Consider the following 24,292-nt stretch of genomic DNA (forward strand, 5'->3'; position numbering starts at 1 on the left):
TACAATTATGCATACTATGTGTATGATTGTTTGTTGGTTTTGTTTCAGTAATATTGTTTTGAAGGGGCAGCTAGGTGGCACAGTGAATAGAGCTCAGGCCTTAGAGTCAGGAGGACTTGAGTTCAAATCCATTCTCAGACACATGATACTTACTAGCTGTGTGACCCTGGGCAAGTCACTTAACCCTGATTGCCTTACCAAAAGGCAAAAAAAAAATATTGTTTTGATAAATTCTACTATGAATATAGGGTGCTCTCAAGGGAAGCACTTACCCCTATGTACATTATAATCTTGATTAAAATTTTTGTTAAGTTTGGAAATGTGTTGATGGGCATCTTTAAAAACATGGGTAGGATCTAATGTGATGGGGAAAATTATTAGATGTTTATTAATTTAGTTTCCTTGTCACCATGGATTTATGTAGTTGTTTACATATTTAGAAATCAGATAGCTTATTTTTTAGTAGCAATAAGGCAAATTGAATACAAATTGGAAATGGAAAAGGTCTTTATTTTTGGTTTATCTAGCCTTCTAATTTTTACTTTGAATTTTCTTGAATATTATGTAAATAATAAATTGCCTTTTTTTCTCAAGCTATGGACAGTGTTGTCACCTTTTTTTAAATTTGCATAATGACCCTCTGAAAGCATGTTTTTCTCCTAAGTTGTTTTTATTTTTCTTCAGTTGATTTTTTTTAAGCTTTCATTAAATTGCTGTCAGTTATGTAGTAAATTTGTAAATTAAAATGGCTTTCATTGATGGAAAGCAATGTTGATTGGTATAATGTTTCTTGCAGTGCTTTGCTGTTGAATTCTGTGATGTCAGCATTCAGAGCTGAGTTTATTGCTGCGAGATCTATGGATTTTATTGGCATGATTAAAGAGTGTGATGAGTCTGGATTCCCCAAGGTAGGGTTTTGACTTAATGTTCAGTGAGACAACAAATAAGCAGTATTTAATTGATAGCTCACAAGGGAGAGAATCAGGTGTTTTAGGTAATATAGTCCAAGAAGAATACAAATGTAGCCTCTATTCCTGTTAAAAAAAAAAGGCGAAAGGTGATTTAGATATTGAGATTGTTGTACAACATGTAATTACTGTACATCAGGCATTCTAGTTCTAGGTTTTCTGGAATAACTCTCAATGGAATAGTTTTATTAGAATTTGGTCCTAGACTTTTAAAAACATTCTTTCAGGGAGTAATCCTGAAAGACTGTCCAGTAGAATATTTTATCTAATAAAGCAGAAGGAAATTGATGCTGACTTTTTTTTTTCATTTCTCACAGTTTAAGCCTTGTGATTCTATAGCAGAGATTTAGAAATGGACATTCAAAACAATAACCTTGGGAGTTATCAATTTTAATACCTGTATTTAAAAAGCCTTATATGTCTGATTTAAAATCATAGGATTTAGAGGGGGAAGGGTGACCCTAACATCTAGTTCCTTATTTATACTGGTCAGAAAACAGAGGTCCAGAGAGGATGACTTTCTAAGGTCTCATAGGAAGTAAGTAGCAGAGCTGGGATTTGAGCTTAGGTCATCTGACTTTCAAGCCAGTATTTCTTCCATTATGTCACACTGTCCACCAAAAGTAACAGAATGCTTTGATATTTCCTTAGCATCTCCTTTTTCGCTCATTGGGATTAAACTTAGCCTTGGCTGATCCCCCTGAGAGTGATCGACTTCAGATATTGAATGAAGCCTGGAAAGTTATCACTAAATTGAAAAATCCACAGGTGGGTTACTAGTCAAGACATCAAATCTACTTTTAACCATGTTCTACAGCATATGTACATTTTCTCTTGAAAAGATATAATCATAAAGTTATTTGCACTTTCGTTTTTAGTAGAAGTGCAGACCTTTAATTATTCTTGAGCTTATTGTGCAGGTCTGTTATCTATGCAGATGTTTATTTGATTTGTGCCTATGTCATATGTCATACTCTATGCCATAAAGCCTTGAAAGCACTAAAAAGTGTAAGAATATGTATGATTAAAGGCTTTAAAGAACTTCAGTATTTCCTAAAGCATCAAAAAACATTTTTTCTTAACTAATTTAAAAAAGCCAACATGAAAGTGATTGAATAGGATTGAATAGATTGAATAGGAACAGATTTGAACCATTTTCAGTAAGGAATTTCAGTTTCCTAGCTCCTACATAAAGACAGGAAAACCTCTGAATCTTGACTTCAAATTCAGGTATCATTACAGCAGGCAGGGTTAAGTATTAAGGGTGTGTGTGGGAAATTACTATGGTGTAAAGACAAAAGTCATAAAATGTATTTTTAAAAAGAAAGTGAGGCAGCTGGGTGGCGCATTGGATAGAGCGCCAGCCCTGGATTCAGGAGGACCTGAGTTCAGATTCGGCCTCAGACACATAACACTTACTAGCTGTGTGACCCTGGGTGAGTCACTTAACCCCATTGCCTAGCCAAAAACAAAATAAAGAAATTTAACACTTTGGCACATAATTTAGTACTTTTCTTTATCAAACTTCAGCTATTAACAACTCCTCTGTAGTTATGGTTCTCAGATAGAGGAAAACAACATTTATTGAATTTTACTTTTTATTTAGTTAGAAGTGGTCCTGCATGTATACCATGGTTCTGGCTCTCTAGAGCTTTGGAACAGCTGTAGCATCAAATGTCCCATATTGGCATCTTTCTCTAGCTTTTTATCTCAATTAGACCTTTGAATTTTAAGCCTTCATTTCTATGTTTTGCAATCTTTTAGAACAAGTCTTCAACTACCAGCTTATTAGAGAGAAGGTGTTAGTTTGTCTTTTTGACATTTCCAGTTATTTCCTGGAATATAATATTCTTTATTCATTTTTTTAAAATTGAGATTAAAAACTTTTTTTCTTTAGTGTTTCCTTTCTCTTCCACTGTCAAAAAAAAAGCAGGAAGAGAAAGATATGTTGAGTTATATACTACATTTTCTTGTGACTATCTTTCTAATCATACATTCCCCCATAACCAGCCTTGCTAAATTCAACTAAATCTGCTTCCCAGAAGACAGTTGAAATGTCCATTTAGTTTCTTTATTAAACTCTGTGAGCTTCTTTTATTTTATGGCAAAAATCCAACAATACAATTGCTTCTTAAAGTATGAGAGCCTCCTTCTCTCACATTCTAAACACATTACAGAGATATGTGAATTTCTCTGCAGTGACTAAGAGGAAGATTCATCAAGTTCTTGAAAAGGTGGACATCTGTTCTATATAATAAAAATACCAAATTCCAAATTATGTGCTGAGATGTTCATGTTTTTAAAAATCTCTTTTAAAAAAATACATTTTATTAAGTCTTACAATATTGAAAAGAACAGAGAGTAAGTACCCAAACATTTAGGGTTTTGTAGAATCACATCTTGAAAAGTGATAGGTGACGGATATCACTGTAAAGATGAATGTGTTTGTATGTGTGTAAATCAGATACCTTTACAAAGTCTTCTGAAAATAGAATTTGATGGTAGGCCATGTGCATGTTGTGACTGCTTATAAACAAATGGGAAAATAAGATATTCATGTAAAAAGGTAACTGGCAGCAATATAAGGCATTATGTAAGTGCCGAAATGGTAGGCTGAGAGTCATAGGAGTTCATATGAGGAAAAATATATCGTAGGCTAGTGGTCTGTATATCACTCTAAACTGTTTTGGAGATCAGAGGATATGAATAGGCTTCATGCTTGATTGGATGTTGCTACTGATTAGATTAATTGAATCTTACTGTTTTGTAGCTAGTTGTTATATTGTCATAAAAATAATTTACATTTTCTTATAGGACTATATTAATTGTGCTGAAGTATGGGTAGAATATACGTGCCGGCATTTTACGGTATGTCACTGTTCTGAAATTTTGTGGAAAAACTTTTTTTTCCTGTTTTACAAAGAGGTATGCATGCTTTTCCATAGGGTAAAAAAAAAGGTTAGATGATCGTTGTTTTTTGTATGTAATTGTTATGTAACATAAGTAGTAATTTATGACAATTCAAAACAACAAGCATTTATTTAACATCTTACTATGTGGTTGTCCTAGTGCTAGGCACTGACAAAAAACTAAAAATATTGTCCCTTCTTTCAAGAAGTTTATATCCTACTGGGAAAAACCACATGCATGTATACATTAAACATGAAATATGTATAAAGTAGATAGCAAATAATTTTGGAGGGAAGCACTAGCAGCTAGAGGGATCAGGCTAGACCTTTTGTAGGAGATGGCACTTCAGCTGAACCTTGAATGAAGTTAGGGATTCCAAGAGGTGGGGGAGAGGGAGGAAAACATACCCAACACAGGGGAGTCGAGACAGGAGATGGAATGCTGAATTGGGAGGTCAGCAAGGAGGCCAGTTTGCCTCATAGAGTGTGTGAGGAGGAGATGTTTCACAGGTAAACACACAGGTAACACCATTTGTTGTACAGGAGAACACAGGAGGGGTCCTAACACTAACAGGTTCACTCTAGCATAGGTTCACTTTTGATCTGGTCAGACAGGAAGACAGCTTCAGAGGGGTTAAATAATACTTTAGTCCCAAAGGGAGTTTGCTGATAATGGGGGCACCAGCTCCTACAGCATTCCCTAATCACTCTTTTCTCTGGGACAGGCGAGAATAAGAGTACAACTCCTCATCTCCTAAGCCACAATAGAGGCTGGTTGAGGCAAACACAGATTCCCCCCAGGCCTTGATGAGGGTTTATCTAGGCAGGTACATGCATTCTTCTATGCATTACCCAAATCCCAAAATGAGTTCCCCCCTTACTGACCAGTGCCATTTGCTTTATAGGGCAACAGACAAAGAAAGCATCTTGCCAATATTAAGCTCATAGGTTAACTTTAGCGACATCGTCATTCAGCGCAAGCATAGTAAATATTCCTTATGTCATCCCTATATCTCACTGTGCAGGTGTGGTGGAAGTTGTTTTCAACCATAATTCGTGGGAAATATTATCTAGGATCCTGGAACTATTGTCTAAAAAGGAATAACAAAATCCTTCTTATGCATACTAAAATCCACCTTACTTACAAGAGGAATGTGAAATCAGTCAGGAAAGATAAGTTAGAGCCCAGTTGTCAAGGGCTTTAAGTGTAAGGCAGGGGAATAGGGTCTTTTTTTTTATATTACTCTTGAAAATTGGTGTGACATCCATCAGAATCTTGAAAATGAGCTTAGAATTGGTTTTCTGTGAGAGCAGCTATATTCTTTGGTTATGGATGTCTTTCCAGATAGTTTGTAGGAAATACCATCTTAGACAAGTGACATGATTTGTATTTCTTCTCTTAAATTTGAAGTACATTTGAGGGGAAGTGAGTTATGGGTTCCATAAGAGTGTGTCCTTTCATCAGCAAAAGTTTCACAAACTGTTGTTCACAGCGTTTTGGGTTTAATTTTTCCCCAAATAGAAACGGGAGGTCAATACTGTTTTAGCAGACGTCATCAAACACATGACTCCTGATCGGGCATTTGAAGATGCATATCCACAGGTAACAAGAATTTTCTTCTATTTCAGCTTTGTTAAATTTCATCTTGTACAACTGAATTAAGTATTAGTTATTGTGAAATGACTTGCTTAACTATGTTTTATTCAGAACTAGAAAACTTTTGTTGGTCAAGAGTTAGTTTGTGTAATGATATAATGGCCCAGAATTTGTTGTCTAAGATTGATTTTTAACTTGAATGAGTAAGAGACCTGATGAAAGCTATAGAGAGTAGATCAGTTACGGGCTGGTTTAAATGACCTTTGAAGGGCATCTAGGTGGTGCAGTGGATAGAGTGCTGGGCTTGGAGATGCTCTCAGATACTTACTAGTTGTGTGACCCAGGGTAAGTCACTTCACTTGGTTAGCCTCAGTTTCCTCATCTAGGAAATGATCTGGAGAAGGAAATGGCAAACTGCCTCAGCATCTTCACCAAGAAAATCCCAAATGAGGACACAAAGAGTTGCACATGATTAAAGTGACTGAAAAATAACACATATGACCTTTGAAATCGGTTCCCATTTAAAGGTTTCTGTTAGTATTTTTGTTTCAAATAATTGTCCATTACATTGTCAAAAAGGTAAAACCAAATGACTTGAACTCTTAAGCAGTTGAACTTTCTGATACTGAACTAGTAGTTTTGTTATAGTGTTTTGTTCTGGTGCTTTTCCTTTCTATCCAGGATTTATTTTTTTATTTTTAAATTAAAAATTTTCCTCCCAGTGAATAAAAATTGGTTTTCTCTTCTTCTCACCCTCTGCTCCCTATATTAGAAAAACAAAATTCATATTTATTTTTTAAAATTAGCTTTCCAGAGATGTCCTGGGGTCAGTCCACATTCAGACTAGTTTTCTGCCACCTGGGAGTATGGTCTTGGACAAACAAAATTGTTATTTACAATTTTGACCCTGAGAACCATTGTAACATCCTATAATATAACATGTTATTATTTTCATTGTTTATTTTACATGAATTTTTAGTGTTAAGGGTTGAAACAAGAAGAAATCATAGTTAAAACAACTGATTCCTTGATCTGAATCCTTTTATATCCAAAACTGATTTCTTTTACTTCCAAATTTAAAAAGTGTATTTTATACATATATATGTATATATGTAATATGTCTGTTAAATAAAATGCGTGTATTTTGTTTTTTAGCTTCATTCAATAATTAAGAAAGTTATCGCCTACTTTCATGATTTTTCAGTTCTTTTCTCAGTGGTAAGTAAAGATTTAAAATCATCTCTGTGTGTGTGTGTGTGTGTGTGTGTGTGTGTGCTTTGTATGTGTGGTGTGCACATGCATGTTCGCACATAGATGCACATGGATGTGTCTAGCAGTGTCTTGAAACTCTAGAATATCTTCTTAGCTTCCAGAACAGTAGTTTCACATTTTCTTATGCTGCTATAGTTTACTTTGGTTATAGTTGACTAAATGAACCTAATTATTATGTTATTTGCAGGAAAGCTGCATTATTAGAATTTCTCTAATGAGGACTGACACTAGACAAAATGGTAAAGGAGGGAAGTTTTTTTCAGTCTCTTTCTACTTTTGTTTTATACTTGTTTTCCACTTTCTTTTGTGTCCATTTCCTCCAGAGGTATCTACTGGATTGACACTGCTTCCTCTCTGCTCAGAATTTCGCTATGATATCAGACCCAAGCTCCTATGAAGAAATGCTCCCTTAACTCCTAAATTACTTTCCCCAAACTGCTGTTTGTTTGAGTCAGCTGATCTCCTTGATCTTTGGTTGTTCTAGAGAATTCCCTCATTGAAATGAATTTTCCCTCATGTATGAATTCTTAACCTGTTAACTGTCCTCTAGGACAGAAGTTCTTAGAGATTTCAAGAGAGAGGGACAGCATGTAAACTTGGATGGGGAATAAGTTATCATTGCATTTACAAACCTCTAACTAAAATTTAACTTTTTCTTCAGTTATGGATTTTTAAAAATCGAATTTTATTTTATTTTCAGTTCTGAATTATCCTCCTCTTCTTCCCTCTCTCCCCATCCATTGAGAAAGCAAGAAAAACAAAACCTTTACAAATATGTATAGTCAAGCAAAACAAATTCCTACATTAGGCATGTCCATAAAAATGCTTTAAATCTGCACTCTGAGTCCATTATATTTCTGTTTAGAGTTGGTGGATAGCATGTTTCATCTTGGAGTTGTGGTTGATCACTTGTCTTGATCAGAGTTCTTAGGTCTTAATTATGAATTTTTTAAAAAGACAATATTCTCAAAACAGTTCATTGATTTCACCAAGACTGCCACCAAAAAATTAAGAACTCTGGCCCTAGAATATGGAGTGAGTAAATTAATCAGTAAACATTTGATGAACCCTATTTTGTGTTCGGTTTGATGCTAGGTCCCATATAACTGAAGCAGAAAGAATGGGCACCTCAGGACTTTAACTGCTGATAAAAGTGAGGTTTTTGTTCAACCATGGTTATGTTATTGTACTGTGACAAAGACATTTTATATGTCACTAACAGAAAGATGAGGTTTGCTTTTTAGGTTATAGCCTCCAAAGTACACTACACATCCCTTATTGTTATTTTTTTCTTATCTTTAATTAATTTATTTTGAATTGTCAACAATCACTTCCATAAGCTTTTGAGTTTTAAATGTTTCTCCCCTTCGCTCCACCTCCCTTCCCAAGACGGTGCACAATCTGATATAGGCTATACATATCCATTCCTATTAAACATATTTTCACATTAGTGATGTTGTTAGAATTAGAACCAATAGGAGAAACCACCAGAAAGAGGCAACAAAACAGCAGAAGAAAAAAAATAGCAGATAGTATGCTTTGATCTGCATTAAAACTCCATAGGTCTTTCTTTGTATGTGGTTAGCATTTTCCACCACGAGGCCTTTGGAGATATCTTAGATCCTTGCATTGCTGAGAAGGGTTAAGTCTATCAATATTAGTCATCATATAACATAGCTGTTACTGTGTACAACGCTCTCCTGGTCCTGCTCACTCCTTATTGTTATTTTAAAAACACTCCAGGGAAGTTAAATTGAATAATTTCCTGAAGCAAAGCAATCAAATTCTTTTCGTTTTCATTGTCTTCCAGGACACTAGTAAATCTGACTTTCTTCTTGATCTGCTGTCCAAATTAGTCACTATATCCTGCTTTGCCTCCAAACCTTTTTCCACTTGAGCTTTTTTCTGAGCTTATTTTTTCCATTTCATCTGTTATCTAGCATTCCTTAGTCTACTGTATTAATTTTCTTTTGAGTTGAGTGAAATTAAGTCCTATAAACTTTTCTACTTTTTCCACTTTTTCCATCGTTTCCCCCTGAGATTTCTTAGTCTCATTCAATTTGTTCTTTTATTCCTTTTGTCATATTTTTGGTAAGTTTTATTCCTGAAGTGGTTTATTATTCATCTCAGCATATCTTTCAGGATTTCTTGTGCCATTTTCAGTGTAATTTTTGATGCTGTTTCGGTATTCATTTTTTTCCTGGTATCCTTTGCCCCTTGTTTCTTTTGCACTTGCATCTTTTTAAAATTTTTATTACAGATTTTCTTATTTTCTTGGAAATTTTCAGTAATTTTTTTTCTTTTTGATATTTCTGTTCCTATTTTTGAGGGAAACATAGGGAGGCTGGATGCCTTGGGACTTCACTTTACCTGAAAGTCCCTCCCTTGTTTTCTATCACCATGCTCTTTCTCTCAGTTCAGCAAGGAATCCAGCCATGCAAGCCAGTAGGCTACACAACTTAAGTTATGACAGTGAAGAGGTTCAGAGTATGTGTATTTATAATGTTTATTAATATTTAGTCAGTTGTACTTTTTTTTTCCCAGAGGAGGGAGCATATGAGTTGGGTTTTAAAGGATTGATGGATGAGTAATGATGGAGCCATGGGGGGCAAGAACATTCTAGCATTGTGAAAATTCAGAGCATGCCATAAGATTTAACAGTTCAGCTTAGCTTGACTATTATGAAGGCATGGGGATAAGTAGCATTATATAAGGCGGGAAAGGTAGAGGGTCTTAATTCTACAAGACCTTCAGTGCTAAGCAAGGGAACTTGAATAGTAATAGGGAATCCCTGATGATTTTTGAGAAGAGTTAGATCTATTCATCAGAAAGATGAATCTGTGTGAAGAATGGATTGGAAATGGGAAAGGAGTAAATCTTGGACTCTCAGAATAGATTCACACTAAGCTTTTCGTATGATCACAAAGTCATGAAGAACCTGCAGAGACTATTTAGACCAATGAATTTGGTCATTTAAAACTTTTGGAGGCTTGAAAATATATTGCCCAAACTCACAAATACTGGTATGGGCAATGGGATAATCTCCTTGGAAATATTGGACCAAATTAGAGTAATTAAATTAAAGAACCACTTATTAAACACCTACTGTATGTAGGGAGATGGAGTTTACATTTTACTGGGGCAGGAGTAATGTATACTGTTAGAAATTTTATACAAAATTTAAAAAATAATTTTGTGGTGGGCTGCACTAATAATTTGAGGGATTAAGAAAGCTCTTGAGTTCTTAAGAGGTAGCAGCTGAACTGTACCTTGATGGCAGAAAGGGCTTCTAAGAGGCAAAAGTAGAGGACAACTTGTGTACAGCAGTGGGTTGTCTTGTGTAGCAGATAGACCAGTTGTCTGGAATGTACAGTAGTACAAAAAGGAGAGAAATATAAAAATCATCTGGAACTGGTTTGTGAATGGCTTTAAATGCCAAATATATGCATTTGTATATTATATCAGAGGTAATATTTGAGTAAGGACTTAATGTGGTCAGATCTGTGCTTTATGAAAGCTGTTTTGGTCCTTTGAGAGAAGAGAGACTAAAAGTAGGGATATCAATTCAGAGGATATTGCAGGTATCCAGGTAACAGGATTGAGGGCCCAAATTATTTGTGAGTGGAGAAGTGGAGATGGGTATGAGAGATACTATGGAAGCAGAATCAGTAAGACCTGGCAAGTGATTGGATGTTTGGGGAGCGATGGAGAGTGAGGAGTCATAGATAACTGTAATGCTGCAAACCCTGGTGAATTGTTGTTCTATGGTAGTGCTCTGGTGGGGTTGGTAGTGTCTGAGGAGGGCTTTTTTAAGAAGGGGAGAGACTTGAATGTGTAGTTGTCAAGGAAGGAACCAGTAGAAAGGGAAAGGTTGAAGGTTGGGGTATATGAGAGTAGGGGTAATCTGCTGGAAAAGATGGGAGAAGATAGGATCCATAGTACATGGAGAGGGATTGGTCTTGCGAAAAAGAAGGATCACTTTTCTATCAGAGACTGGAGGAGAGGAGGGAAAAATGGATAATGATGAGGAGGAGGAGGAGAAGGATGGTAAGGATGATGAGAGAAAAGGGTGCTAGTGGTGAATGACTTGTTTCTTTGTAAAATGTTAGGTAAGTACCTCAGCTGAGGATAGGGGAGAGGATGCCATTAGAAGCTTGAGGGAAAAGAATAAATGGTTTGAAATAGCCCATTGGTGAGAGTGAGGGCCTGGTTGAAATTAGATTACATAAATTTGTCATTGACCCTGTCAGTGTGTATTTATGTGACTTCCTTTTGCTCCATTAAATACAACGTGAATAGAATTGGTAAAGATGGATGGAAAGGGAAAGATAATAAGTTCTCTTTTATACATGTTGAATTTGAAATGCAATGGGATATGTAGTTGGAAATGTTCAGCATGCAGTTGATTTGTGGATCTGAGAGCTGAGGAGAGATTAGGGTTGCATATGTAGTTTTTAGAATCATTTAATAAAGTTAAGTAAACCCAAGGGCAGCTAGGTGATGCAGTGGATACAGCACCATGCCTGGAATCAGGAAGACATCTTCCTAAGTTAAATCTGGCCTTAGACTTACTACTTGCGTGACCCTGGGCAAGTCACTTAACCCTATTTGCCTCAGTTTCTCATCTGCAAAATGAACTGGAGAAGGAAGTGGCAAACCACTCTAGTATCTTTGCCAAGAAAACCCTAAATGAGGCCATGAAGAGTTGGACATGACTGAAAAACAACTGAACAACAATAACAACATGAATTCATGGGAGTTACATATAATTAGCAAGATAAAGAAGATGGGCCAACACAGAGCCTTGGGGGACCTTTACACAGTGAACAGGACACGGACTGTGATCCCACAAAAGAGGTGGAGGAGCAAAGTCAAGAATGAGCAGTATCATGAAAGCCAAGAGAAGAAAGAGGAAAGGGTTGACAGCAGTATCAGTAAATGCAAAGAGGTTAAGAAATCTAAAGACAGAAAGGGCCATTGGATTTAACAATTGTGGGTATCTGTGGAGGGAACAGTTTCATTCCTGGTTCAGGAGAAGAAGGTTTCTTACAGGATGAGAAGTGAGTTGGGAGAAGAGGAGGAAGAGATAATGACTATAGATGACTTTTTCTGGTAATTGTACAGTAAAAAACAGGACATAATGATATGGACCCAAGAGGACGGCAGGATCAAGTAAAGGTTTCTTAATGATGGAGAATGTTTTTAGGCAATTGCAAAGGAGCTAATGGATAAGTAAAGACTGAGAATGAGAGGATGAGAGTGAGTATGTGAAGGATTGACAGGCAGGCTGCTGGAGGAGAAAAGAATGAATGGAATCCAGGGCTTTAGCAGAGGGATTAGCATTGTCAAAGTACTGGAGCAATGGAGGAAGGACTGGGACATGGTATTGAAAGGTTTGGAGGTATAGAATTGGGGAAAAGGGCAAGCTTATGACTGATGTCCACTTTTTGTCCTCAGTAAAGTAAGAGGTGAGGTCTACTGCTTGGAGGGAGAAGGAATAGTATAATAAAGGTAGTTTGAGAAGAGAAGTCATGGATTGGCTCCTATAGACAGTATGATAGAGTCAATCAAAGAATAAAAGGATTGCTGTGCAGTGAGCATTAAGGGTTTGGTTGAGATTGAGTGACATCAGTTTGTGGAGGATCCAGTTAGTGTAGTCAGAGCTTATTTCCATAGTTATAAATTGCTGTGCTAATAAGTATTTTTGACAAAGATAATTTCACACTTAATACTTTAGAACAGGAGTTTTTAACCTGGGGTCTGTGAACTTGTTTTAAAAAATATTTTGATAACTGTATACCGATATAATGAATTGATTTCCTTTTCTAATCCCATGTATTGTGTTTTATGTATTTAAAAACATTCCTCAGAGAAAGGGTCGATAGGCTTCACCAGATTGACCAAGGGGGCTAGTCATACACACAAAAATTTGAGAACCTTTGTTTTAAAGTGAAAAATGTCAGTGATAGTTAAATTTCCACACAGAATCTTTATTTGCATTGAGTGGAACATTAGGATTCTCTTCAGCACAGTTTAGGAAAGAGTGATTTAAAGATTTTCCTGTCAGACAAGAACACCCTTGAGCATTTTAGATAGATGGAAATTTCTTTCTTTCTCTCTTTTTTTTTAAATCTTCAGAGAAATATTCTACAACTTCTTTCCAGTAATCCATATTAATTAGATGTGCTTGGTTATTTTTAGGAGAAATTTTTGCCATTTTTGGATATGTTCCAAAAAGAGAATATCCGCGTGGAGGTTTGCAAGTGCATTATGGAAGCTTTTATTAAGTAAGTATGAAAGCATTCTTGAGTCAAATATATTGATGAGAAAAATATATTCACTTTGTATACCCCTTTGTATTTATAACATGTTCTATATATTCAATTATAAGATAAAATAAGTTAATATTTTTAATATCCCTGCTGTTACCACATTATAATAGTTTTAAAATATGAAGCAAATGGAAAACTAATAATAACACATTTGGGTAATTATTAGGCATACAGTTCTGAGCTAAATTGTTTTTGAAGCAAGAAATGCCTCTCCTTAGTACCTTGGAAGCACCATTTATATTATGAACTTAAAGTCATTATTTTCTGTTAGCTCCAGATGCTTCTGTAAAGACCAGAACATTTAAGTAATTATTTTGATTATCCTGTGAACAGATCCAATCCTGAAAAATGAGTGCCTTTTTTTGGTGGTTGTGGCAGAATTTACACCGTTGTTTGGTGCCTTAATTACAAAATGTGTATTTTGTATGATTAGGAAGGAATATGAGTACTCTAATTTACATGACTCTTTGCTACAATAATTAGTTCTTTATTTTACTGTGTACATTTAAATTATGCTTTTACTTGGTAGTTAATATACAAAGAAAATATGTTGAGGATATCCTGGAATGTATTGGCAGTATATTTAAGGGGCTGATTTTTAATGTATTCTTACTGTGCTTTCAAATTTTTAACATGTATGAAGTAGTAAACTTTGTTACTTGACACCCCCCCCCAAACCCCCCCAAAATAAGACCTTGTACCTAACTAGTGTGATCTATTTCTGGTGCAGATTAGATAAAAATGCCCCTTTTGTAAATATATAAGATTTTTTGGGGTTGTTTTGGCCTGGCATTATGCATTTTCATTGTCCTAAAACATTCCAATATTCTGTATAGCTTTTACCCTCTTTCTTTAAATGTTTTTTAGGCATCAGCAAGAGCCTACCAAGGATCCCGTCATCCTGAATGCTTTATTGCATGTTTGTAAGACTATGCATGACTCTGTGAAGTAAGATCCCATTCATATTTGTGAACCATTGAGTTCTTATGTAGTAAATGTTAGATCATATATCCCAAGAGTTCATACAAGAAAATTATTGATTTAAAATGCAACTGTGACTATCTTCATGTATTATAACTTTGTTTAGCCCATTAAGATTTTCTCTAACAAAGAGCTAACAAGGGTATTTTGTTCCTTTTGCTGATGGGAAGGAAGTCAACTGGTAATCTTTTGATAAATGAAAGGCAGAAATGAAGTAGCAGGTGGTTTTTTAAGTGATTAAAAAAAAAGCCTGTTGCATTTCAGATGAAAAATACTAAGACGAAAAGCCTTTGAGAGGCCTTATAACACCAGGTAGCAGACATTTATCCAATAATATATAATTTTAATTAAAGCTCATTACCAGCTAATTATTTCAAATTCAAACAAAATATTGGAATTGTTCAAGTGAAGGACAGCTTTGTTCTGTAGATGGTCTAGACTGGCGTCTGAAAAATCTGCTTTCATCACACTGGGGGGTCAGAATCCTTTCAGAATTCTTTGGAAAGGGGCAAATGATCACTTCTGCCATTTTCCTTTTTCTTGGGTGGGGGGAGCAGGTCCATTATGGGTCCCTTTAAGTGAGGAAGGGATCTAAAGTTTTGATTTCCTAAGAGTCCTTTTTTAAAATAAATTTATTTGTTTATTTTTAATTTTCAACATTCACTTCCATAAGATTTTGAGTTCCAAATTTTCTCCCCATCTCTCCCCTCCCCCCACCTCAAGACAGCATGTAAATTGATATAAGCTCAACATAAACATTCATATTAAACCTATTTTCACTTTAGTCGTGTTGTAAAGAAGAATTAGAACCAATAGGAGAAACCATAAGAAAGAAGAAAACAAAAAAAAGAGAGCAAATAATATGCTTCGATCTGCATTCAGACTCCATAGTTCTTTTTCTGAATGTGGATAGCATTTTCCATCATGAGTCTTTTGGAGTCATCTTAGATCCTTGCATTGCTAAGAAGAGATTAGTCTATTGCATAATGTGACTGTTACTGTGTACAATGTTCTCCTAGTTCTGCTCATTTCACTCTGCATCAGTTCATATAAGTCTTTTCAGATTTTTCTAAGTCTGCCTGCTCACCATTTCTTATACCGTTTCCCCAGCTTATGGGCATTCCCTCAATTTCCAATTCTTGGCCACCACAAAAAGAGCTGCTATAAATATTTTTGTGTATGTGGGTCCTCTTCCCTTTTTTTATGATCTCTTTGGGATACAGCCCTAGAAGTGCTATTGCTGGGTCAAAGGGTATGGACATTTTTAAAGCCCTTTGGGCATAGTTCCAAATTGCTTTCCAAAATAGTTTTATCAGTTTACAACTCCACCAACAATGCATTAGTGCTCTGATTTTCCTATATCTTCTCCAGAATTTATCATTTTCCTGTTTTGTCATGTTAGTCAATCTGATAGGTGTGGTGTTGTTTTGATTTGCATTTCTCTAATCAATAGTGATTTAGAGCATTTTTTCATATGCCTATAGATAGCTTTAATTTCTTTATCTGAAAACTGCCTGTCCACCATATCCTTTGACCATTTCTCAACTGGGGAATGACTCCAAGGTTTTTTTTTTTTAAGGCAATTGGGGTTAAGTGACTTGCCCATGGTCACACAGCTAGTAAGTGTCTGAGGCCAGATTTGAACTTAGGTCCTCCTAACTCCAGAGCTGGTGCTCTATCCACTGCGCCATCTAGCTGCCCTGACTCCAGGATTCTTAAATTATAGAACTGTAATCACTGAAAACTGATGTGAATCGAGGCATGAAAATTGGTTGCTTTATTGTCATATACTAAAAGTGAATTTCCTCAAACTGAATCAATCAAAGTTTGATTGTTTTAGAGACAGCTACATATTCAGAGCTTTCAGTATCTTCCAAATCATAAATAGCATTACCGTTCAGAATATTGATAACATTCAGTATTCAGAAAAATGGAAGCATAAATTGTGTAGTAAGTGAGAGAAACAGGTAATATCTTTAATAGTCAGCATTAGAAATAGCAAAGCCCTTGGGGTTGGAGGTGAGTAGGTGGAAGAAAAGATGAAGCAACAAAATAACCTCAGGAGAGGAGAAATTCTTTTCTCCAAGTTTCAAAAATTCTTCCACCTTTCTTACCCCTGTCTTTTTGTTTGCAGGGGCGGGAAATCTTTGGCCTCGTGAGGCCACATATGATTTTTCTAGGTCCTCAAGTGAGGTCCTTTGACTGACTCCAAACTTCACAGAACAGACCTTTTGTTGTTCAGTGAGTTCGGATTCAGCCAAAGGGCTGCACTTGAGGACCTAGAGATTTAAACATCTTCCTCTTTTTTCCCTCCAATTTTATCTTTTTCCCCCCCTCAAGCTTTTATATAGATATTTATAGATTGATCTATCGATCAGTATATATGTACAAAGGAAATAGTCAAAATAATCTATTTCTATATAGCTAAATGGTCAAAACCTCTCATGACTTAGAATTTTTTGGATTGTACTTTTTGATAGCATTTGCATTTTAAAGAATGTTTCTTGTTGCACAAAATTTATAATATTGCAAGGGGATATCAATAAATATGATATAATCTGAGAAAGATGAAAGATATATTAGTAAAATTATCTTCAGTTAAATAGAAAATAAAAATGTCTAACTTCTTGTGATTTAAAAACCAACCAATGGGGCAGCTAGGAGGTGCAATAGATAGAGCACCAGCCCTGTATTCAGGAGGACTTGAGTTCAAATCTGGTCTCAGACCAGATACTTGATACTAGCTGTGTGACCCTGGGCAAGTCACTTAACCCCAATTGCCTCACACACACAAAAAAAAAGCACAAAAAAACCCAAATCCAAGTTAAATTTTTTTAAACCATGTTGTGTAACTTTTAACATATTTTCTTAAGAACGTGAATTGTTTCTATTGTCAGTAATATAAATCCATTGTTTCCAGTGCACTCACCCTTGAGGATGAAAAGAGAATGTTGGCAATTTTAATTAATGGATTTATAAAAATGGTAAGTGGTGGTAGTGGGGTGTGTGGAGTAGAAGTTTAGTTCATTTGAAAAGTGTCTATATATATATATATGTATATGTACACAGAAAAAATAATATAACTTTTCTGTTTTCTGGTAAAATTTAAAAGACATCTTCTCTATATTTTTGTTGGAATTATTTAGAAAATGCCTCAATCAATGTAAGTACCTTGTCATCATTTTGATTCTGTTTTGCAAATCTCCATATGTGCTAGTCATGCCTGTCTTTGTTGAGGTAACTTTTAGGCAGGAATTAAAGTAACTAGTTTACTTTGAAAATGGGATCATATTCAGCAGCTAGCTTGCTTATATGAAATAAAATATAGAATTGGAGGTTCATAATAGGTTAGATTCATGAACCCATGTTAGAAAATGCAGTGATGCATTTTGTTACCCCATTGATTTACATAGTCATTTATAATGTGGTGTTTGTAGTTTTGTATTGCTTTTTCTGAAAGTCAAGGAAACTAATGTAAAGGAACAAGAGGCATCCAAAGGAATTCTAACAGCCTTGTTGAGGACATGTATCTTACTTATTCCTCAATATGAAGCTTCTACTCTAGTTATACTATTTTCCTTAATTTCTATCATTGCTTAGTATGTATCTTTGTGCATGGTGCTACCCCATTCAGGACTGTCCTCTCTCTTTTCTTCCTATTTATAATATACTCACCCTTCAGGATTTGCCTTATTTCCCCTCTTTAATAAACCAGCTTCTCTGGGTACTTCAGCCCACATAGATAATAGTCTTTTCTTAATAAGTAAAGTCCCTAAACATAATTTAGCCTCTAATTATGGTGCCTCGTGTATTTTTTGTTTCATGTGTGTTATTCCTATTTCCCCAACTAGATTTTCAAGTTTCACAAAATACCTTAAATGGGAATGATGTCTTGTAATTTTGTATATCTCACACAGCCTAACACGATTAGCACTAACCATTCAATGATTGATTTTTATAGAGTGAAAAATTATTCAGAAGTCTTTTAGGAGCCACTCATATTCTCTTCATCCATTAATCAATTCCCTCCCTCAGTATTTTCCTTCTGCCCCTTTGCTCTAAAGTTCCCGTTGCCTTAAAGTATTTCTCTCACCTCCTTTCTTTCTAATTCTTACCCATCCTTTAAGGCTGCATTTGTCCCTATTTCTCTTGATTTATTATTCCAGATGACACTAGAATATGATAACTTTTTCCTCATTAGAACTCTTTGTACATATATTTTCTGTGCTTCATTTTGGCACTTACTTTTTCTCTCCCCAGTTTGATTGTGAGCTCCTTGGAGAAACAATGACAGCATTTTTATATTTCTTTATTAATCACAGTCCCTAGCATGATCTCTTGTACATTGTGGTAGATGGATAAATATTTGTTGATAAAGTATTATAATATTCTAACTTTTACATGTTCCACTTCAGTGGTTTCTGTTTCCCACTCACTCTGATGGAGGCAGGTACCAAGCCAATATTAACTCATTATTATGTCATCATATTATCTTATCAAAATCCATCAATCAGGAACTTTTGAATGAATAGAATAGCTTGTTACTTATCCTGATATTTCTTCTTGATCCTAGGTTTCATTTGGTCGTGACTTTGAGCAACAATTGAGTTTTTATGTGGAGACTAGGTCAATGTTTTGTAATCTGGAGCCTGTTCTTGTCCAGTTGATTCATGTAAGTGTATACACAGACCTGAATCTGGGTTTTTAATGGCCTGCCATTGCCATTGCTTTCTTGGTTAAGAAAAGCAGGGTTTACTAATGTTAACAAAATCATTGATTAATGTTTTATCTTAAAATTTAAATGCTACTATTTCAGTATATCTTCAGGTAAGGATACAGATGAACTTAAATTAAGTGGCTTATATTGATTTTAAATGTTAGGCCTGAAGCCCTTGTTAAAATATAAAAAAAAGATTATTATAACAGGTTTTAGCACCTCTATGAAAAGACTACATGTATTCTGTTTTATGTTTCACTTGTGTGTTTAAAGGGAAACAACTTTTTCTTTGTTCTCAGGGTTAACTTCAAGTCAAAAGATTTTGAACTAGTGATTCACCTAGTCTTGCTGCCTCATTTTATGTATCTTATAGTTGAAGACACTGGGACCTTGAGAAGTTAACAGTTACATAAGTAGTTAGTAGCAGAAGTGGAATGGGCCCCACATTTCCTGATTTCATATGGCTTATTGAATTTTCATAGCAGAAGTAGAAAATAAAAATAAGCAAGGAAATTGAGACATTTTTGAGAATTCCTCCGTCTAAATGTGGATTTAAAGTGAGCAAATTCAGGAATCAAATTTTAGTGCAGGCAGGCCTCTATGATTTTTGAAAAGGAGATTATTAATTTTTTTTGTTTCTAACAATAAATAATCCTGGTACATTTAAATAGCTTTGTGTGTTAATTTATTTATAGTTTAACTACTACTGCTGTACTCAAGAAATAGAAATTAGAATAAAAACCAAGTTTCTTAAAAGATCTATGTCTTTTTCATGCACAGTCCCCTCCTGTTCTACAATGTACATGGAAATGCCCATTTTATTTGGTATTTGCTAGGTTCAGAATAAAAAAAGACCTGTGACTAAGTTTTAGTAAATATTAAATGATGAACTGTCAGGGTGATAATGTGCTGCCAGACTTGAAGTACCTTTTAAACTCAGGTTTTTATTTTTTTTATTTTTATTTTTTAATTTTGAGCTTGGAGATAGTGTAGAGAACATCCATATTAGCAGGAATAGGAAAATATGAATTTCTGTTCCAATTATTTATTCTAGGTATAATATTTAATCTTACATTTCATGAGAATTGTTAATTTGATGAATTTTGTTTGTTTTGTCACTCTCACTGATGTGTTTTGATTAAGCTAAAGTTAAGTGTGCATATTTTTACTATTTTGACAGCCTAATGGTAGGTATTGCGTGGTGCATTGGAAATTTTCAGATGTCCCTCATATTAACCATATTTATATAATCTGAGCATAGAACTTTGGCCAGTGGTCTGTAGTCTCTTATAAAAGTTGTGTTTCACAGTTAATTTGGACAAGCTATAGAGCCACAATGATGATTAACTTTTTTTTAAAATTTACTTAAAAACCCTTTAGAGTGTGAACAAGTTGACGATGGAAACAAGAAGAGTAATGAAAGGAAATCACTCCAGAAAGACTGCTGCATTTGTCCGGGTATGTTCTGAAGAGAAAAGATTCTTGGATTCAGGACACTAATTGTTTATTTAGCTTTTTACTTAGTAAACAGTTATTAAAGTAAAAGAATAATAATGCAGTTGTTAAGTAGCAGGGTGGTCTAAATACTGATTTTTCAGATCACTCACAGATAAAGAAATTTTCTTTAATTTCTCCATTAGCAGTAATATTTGAAGGAGAATTGCAAGAAAGTTGGTGTCAATTATGTTAAAGGTCATCAAAAGATTAATTGTCTTATATGGTCTTATTGTAACTGATAAGAAACACTTCTTCATTTGGAAATTCAGATTTGAGGAGCTCTTAGAAACTTTCTTTTCTAAATGTGTATTTTCTGGAGCTTTGAGTAGGATCTAAATTCAAACTTGTAGGGGTGGATTTCAATGCATTTACCTGAAAAAAAAAATCTGTTTTTAAAAAGTAGAAATATCAAGCTACCACGTTGGCACCAAAGATGTGTCCTTTCTCTTTTAGGCCTGTGTTGCCTTCTGTTTCATTACAATTCCTTCCTTGACTGGTATCTTCACACGTCTTAATCTCTATCTGCATTCAGGTCAGGTCGCGTTGGCAAATCAGTGCCTTTCCCAAGGTAGGTTTATGTTTTTTCCTACTAAAGCAACTTTTTTTTTTGTTTCAGAAAGAACTCTGTAATGTATCTGTGGGTTCCTTGTTTTGGAAAAGACCAAGAGAAGTAAATAAATTATGAGTTTTAAATCCATTTTGTACGTAAGGGAAGCTTTGGCCACCTAAATATCTTCACTGTTTAAGATATTTTCCTGTAAGGACTTTATAAAATAATCTATCACAGACAGGCTGGGTAAGGTGGTGCAGACAGACTGAGTTTTGTGTGTCTAGTGATTCTATAAATTAAAAATATTTAATAGTTATATATCAAAAAGAGCCAGCCATCATTCCATATTTTAGAAACTTGAAAAAACACAAATGGACCCAAATCTTTCTGAAAACAGAACCACTTAGCTAAGTGTTATGGGTGAGAATGATGCTAGAGGGCCTTTGGGCAAGTTCTTTCTAGAAAAGATACAGATCCTATGGACTTTAGAACAATAATTGCATGTTTATTTAGAATATAGTTGAATGAGTTCAAGTTACTGGAAATCTTCTATAATATTGTACAATGACAATTGGCTATTTCACTGATGGCCCCAAGACTTTGAAATTTCTCAAGTACCATTTGAACCATTAAAGAAAGATTAAATAACTTTAAGTAGGCTTTTACTAAAAATGTATCCTTTTAATTTCAATTAATTGCTTATTGAGTGCTTCAAATATGCAAGATGCTGTGTTAAGCATAATATTTAGTTCTCTGAAAGCTGGTGATTCACGTATAAAACTGATAGTAACTCTTGTTAGCCTGAATATGCTGAATGTGATAAATGAACCCCATCTGTTTAGTAGTTATATAGTGTAGGGGATGGAGCCCTGAACTTGGAGTCAAGAAGACCTGAGTTAAAAACTTGGTTCAGTCACTTACCAGATATGTGACCTTGGGCAAGTAATTTTGCTTTGAGAGGATCAGTTTCCTGTAAAATGAAGAGGATAATGGCACTGACCTCACAGGATGTTGGGAGGATCAAATGAGGTAACATATGCAGAATGCTTTGCAGACCTTAAAGCGCTCTAGCTGTTCAGCTCTTGTTGTGGTGAGAAAGAACTTGAAACTAATGGGTGTGCCAATCAGAATGGTTGGACCAATTGTGGTATATGAGTAATGGAACACTATTTTGCTGTAAAAAATGGCTAAGGGTACAGTTTTAGAAAATCCTTAGAAGACTCGTATAAACTTATGTGAAGTGAAGTGAGTAGAACCAGAAGAGTTCATACAATAAAAACAATACTGTAAAAATGAATAATTTTGAAACACTTAAGAACTCTGATCAGTGCAATGACCAATCATGATTAAACATGCTACTCACCTGAAGACAGGTGATGGACTCAAGGTACAAATTGAGACATATATTTTGAACTTGAAAATTTGTTTTGACTGCATGTTTGTTAGAAGAATCTCCCCTCCCCCCCAAAAAAAAGGGAGAGAGAGAGAAAGAAAATAGATTTTTCTTAATGAAAAAATGAAATTAAAAAAGGTAAACCACTATTACAAGAAATCCTAGCTATTATTTCATATAAATAGGATTTGTTTGAATTGAAAATATATATTAAGATCACAGAAGTAAAAATGTGATTATTTATTGGCTGAATTTTATTTTGTATGCCAAAATTAGCCTTCTACCCTTTGCTGTTGTTTTTCCAACTAGGCAAGAAAGCGTTCACATTTCTTTTTATGCAGGAATATGGCCAAGAAAATATCTGTCCTTCTAATAAATGATTCTTTTAAACATGATTTTTAAAAATATCTTTTTTTTTTTAATATGCAGTTGGGGTTAAGTAACTTGCCCAGGGTCACACAGCTAGTAAGGGTCAATTGTTTGGTCTAATGCCAGATTTGAACTCAGGTCCTCCTGACTTCAGGGCTGGTGCTCTATTCATTGCGCCACCTAGCTGCCTCTTAAAAAATATCTTTTAAGATCATAAGATCATGGATTTAGAGCTATAAGAGACCTCAAAAGTCATCTACTCCAACCACCTGACTTTACAGACGAGGACCCCAAGGCCCATTGGCTTAGCCTGAGATCACCTAGAGTGGCAGAAGCTAGGATTGTAACTTTGATCCTCTGACCCCAAAATCAGTGTTCCTTCCACTGCACTTGTACTACCTCCCAAGCTAAAGCACAGGCTTGAAAACATACTCACCTTTCACCTCCATGTAGTTTTGATGTGTGATATGCATCAATTAGTTGACTTATTTTAGTATGAGGACTGACCAGAGGAAAGAGTGGATCTGAAAATGTGTGGTAGCTGTCAATGTAAAGTGTTGTCATTAACTTGCACAGAATTTTCCAAATGTACTGAAGAGTAATTGGGCATATAGCATCTTATTGTATTTATACTTAATAATTTATATGATTATTTTACTTTGGTATTTCAGTGTTGTGGTACTAAGCCTTAAAAGCATATTATTGTACTTAAAGCCACTCACAGTGGTTGTAAGCCAAAATAAATAATGCATTAAATTGCCGAGAATGTAGAGCAAAACATAAATGAAGTCACATAAATATGCTTCATTGTCAACCCCCCAAAAGCTCCAGCTGCATAGATAGTCCCAAAGTAGAATAATCTATTGGTAATTTATTCCCTTGTCTCATCTTCTTTTATCAGCCCGTGATTTTTACCAGAGCAGTCTTGTGACAAATGAACTCCCAGCTAGCCCAGTCCAGGAAGCTGACTAAGGATTAGAGCATGAGACCAGCAGTTCCATTTCTTTGTTAGAAAGTGGTGTTACCCGTGGCATAAGCCTGTTGGTATTTAGAACAAAGCTGGCTCATAGGCTCAAGTCTTTAGGACAAACAAAAGACTTGCTAAATCAGTTGTTTGGTTGCATGTATCTCGCTTGGAGACAGCTGAAATAGTTTTTAATCTAAGTCTGTTCTTAACTCTTTTTTTTGGTTTTGTTTGCTTTGTTCTGTACATGCTGAGAGGCACTGGCTGTGATGCGTTAGAAAGCTTGCTGGATTTAGAGGTTAAAGGACTTGAGTTTGATTCCCAGCTTTGGTCCTTATTACCTATGTGATCTTGGGCAGGCTACTTAACCCCACTGGGCCTTATTTTCTTTTCTCTTTAAAATGAAGGAATTGGGCTACATGTTCTGTAGGTCCCCCAAATCTGTAAGCAATCATGTTGAATTCCTGTGCCTTTTGCTCATCAGTGGCTCCTTCTCTTAGGTTCATGATTGGGTTTCACTAGAATCAGAATTCTTTGCCTTTTATAATTCCTTCACCTTTGTGAGTTCTGTTCTTGGATTACTTTCAGACTATAAAAATAGAGCAAAGAGGTCTCTGCTCTTTTGGCATTTCTTTGTTTCAGATCATGGTTCTGACACTATAGATTCAAAAGGACCTTCTAGAAGCTCAAAGGATAATCTTTCAGAATTAGGCCTGAGTTCTTAGCCTTTGCTGTGGCACTAG

General features: G+C 35.2%; 1 protein-coding gene across 2 annotated transcripts in view; it reads left to right on the top strand.

Moving 5' to 3' along the window:
• Positions 1-24,292, top strand: part of VPS35L (VPS35 endosomal protein sorting factor like) — a 112,180-nt gene that overhangs the window by 65,849 nt on the left and 22,039 nt on the right. For both annotated transcript variants that reach the window (XM_078152870.1, XM_020965262.2), the window contains exons 17-27: positions 797-908; positions 1,620-1,736; positions 3,783-3,836; positions 5,400-5,480; positions 6,630-6,692; positions 12,948-13,033; positions 13,946-14,026; positions 16,980-17,043; positions 18,633-18,731; positions 20,157-20,234; positions 20,727-20,841. In XM_078152870.1, coding sequence (XP_078008996.1) covers positions 797-908; positions 1,620-1,736; positions 3,783-3,836; positions 5,400-5,480; positions 6,630-6,692; positions 12,948-13,033; positions 13,946-14,026; positions 16,980-17,043; positions 18,633-18,731; positions 20,157-20,234; positions 20,727-20,841 — 950 coding nt within the window. The remainder of the gene's footprint in view (positions 1-796; positions 909-1,619; positions 1,737-3,782; positions 3,837-5,399; positions 5,481-6,629; positions 6,693-12,947; positions 13,034-13,945; positions 14,027-16,979; positions 17,044-18,632; positions 18,732-20,156; positions 20,235-20,726; positions 20,842-24,292) is intronic.

Source organism: Phascolarctos cinereus, unplaced genomic scaffold (assembly GCF_003287225.1).
Source record: "Phascolarctos cinereus isolate Bilbo 61053 unplaced genomic scaffold, phaCin_HiC Scaffold_4;HRSCAF=312, whole genome shotgun sequence".
Classification (NCBI taxonomy): domain Eukaryota; kingdom Metazoa; phylum Chordata; class Mammalia; order Diprotodontia; family Phascolarctidae; genus Phascolarctos; species Phascolarctos cinereus.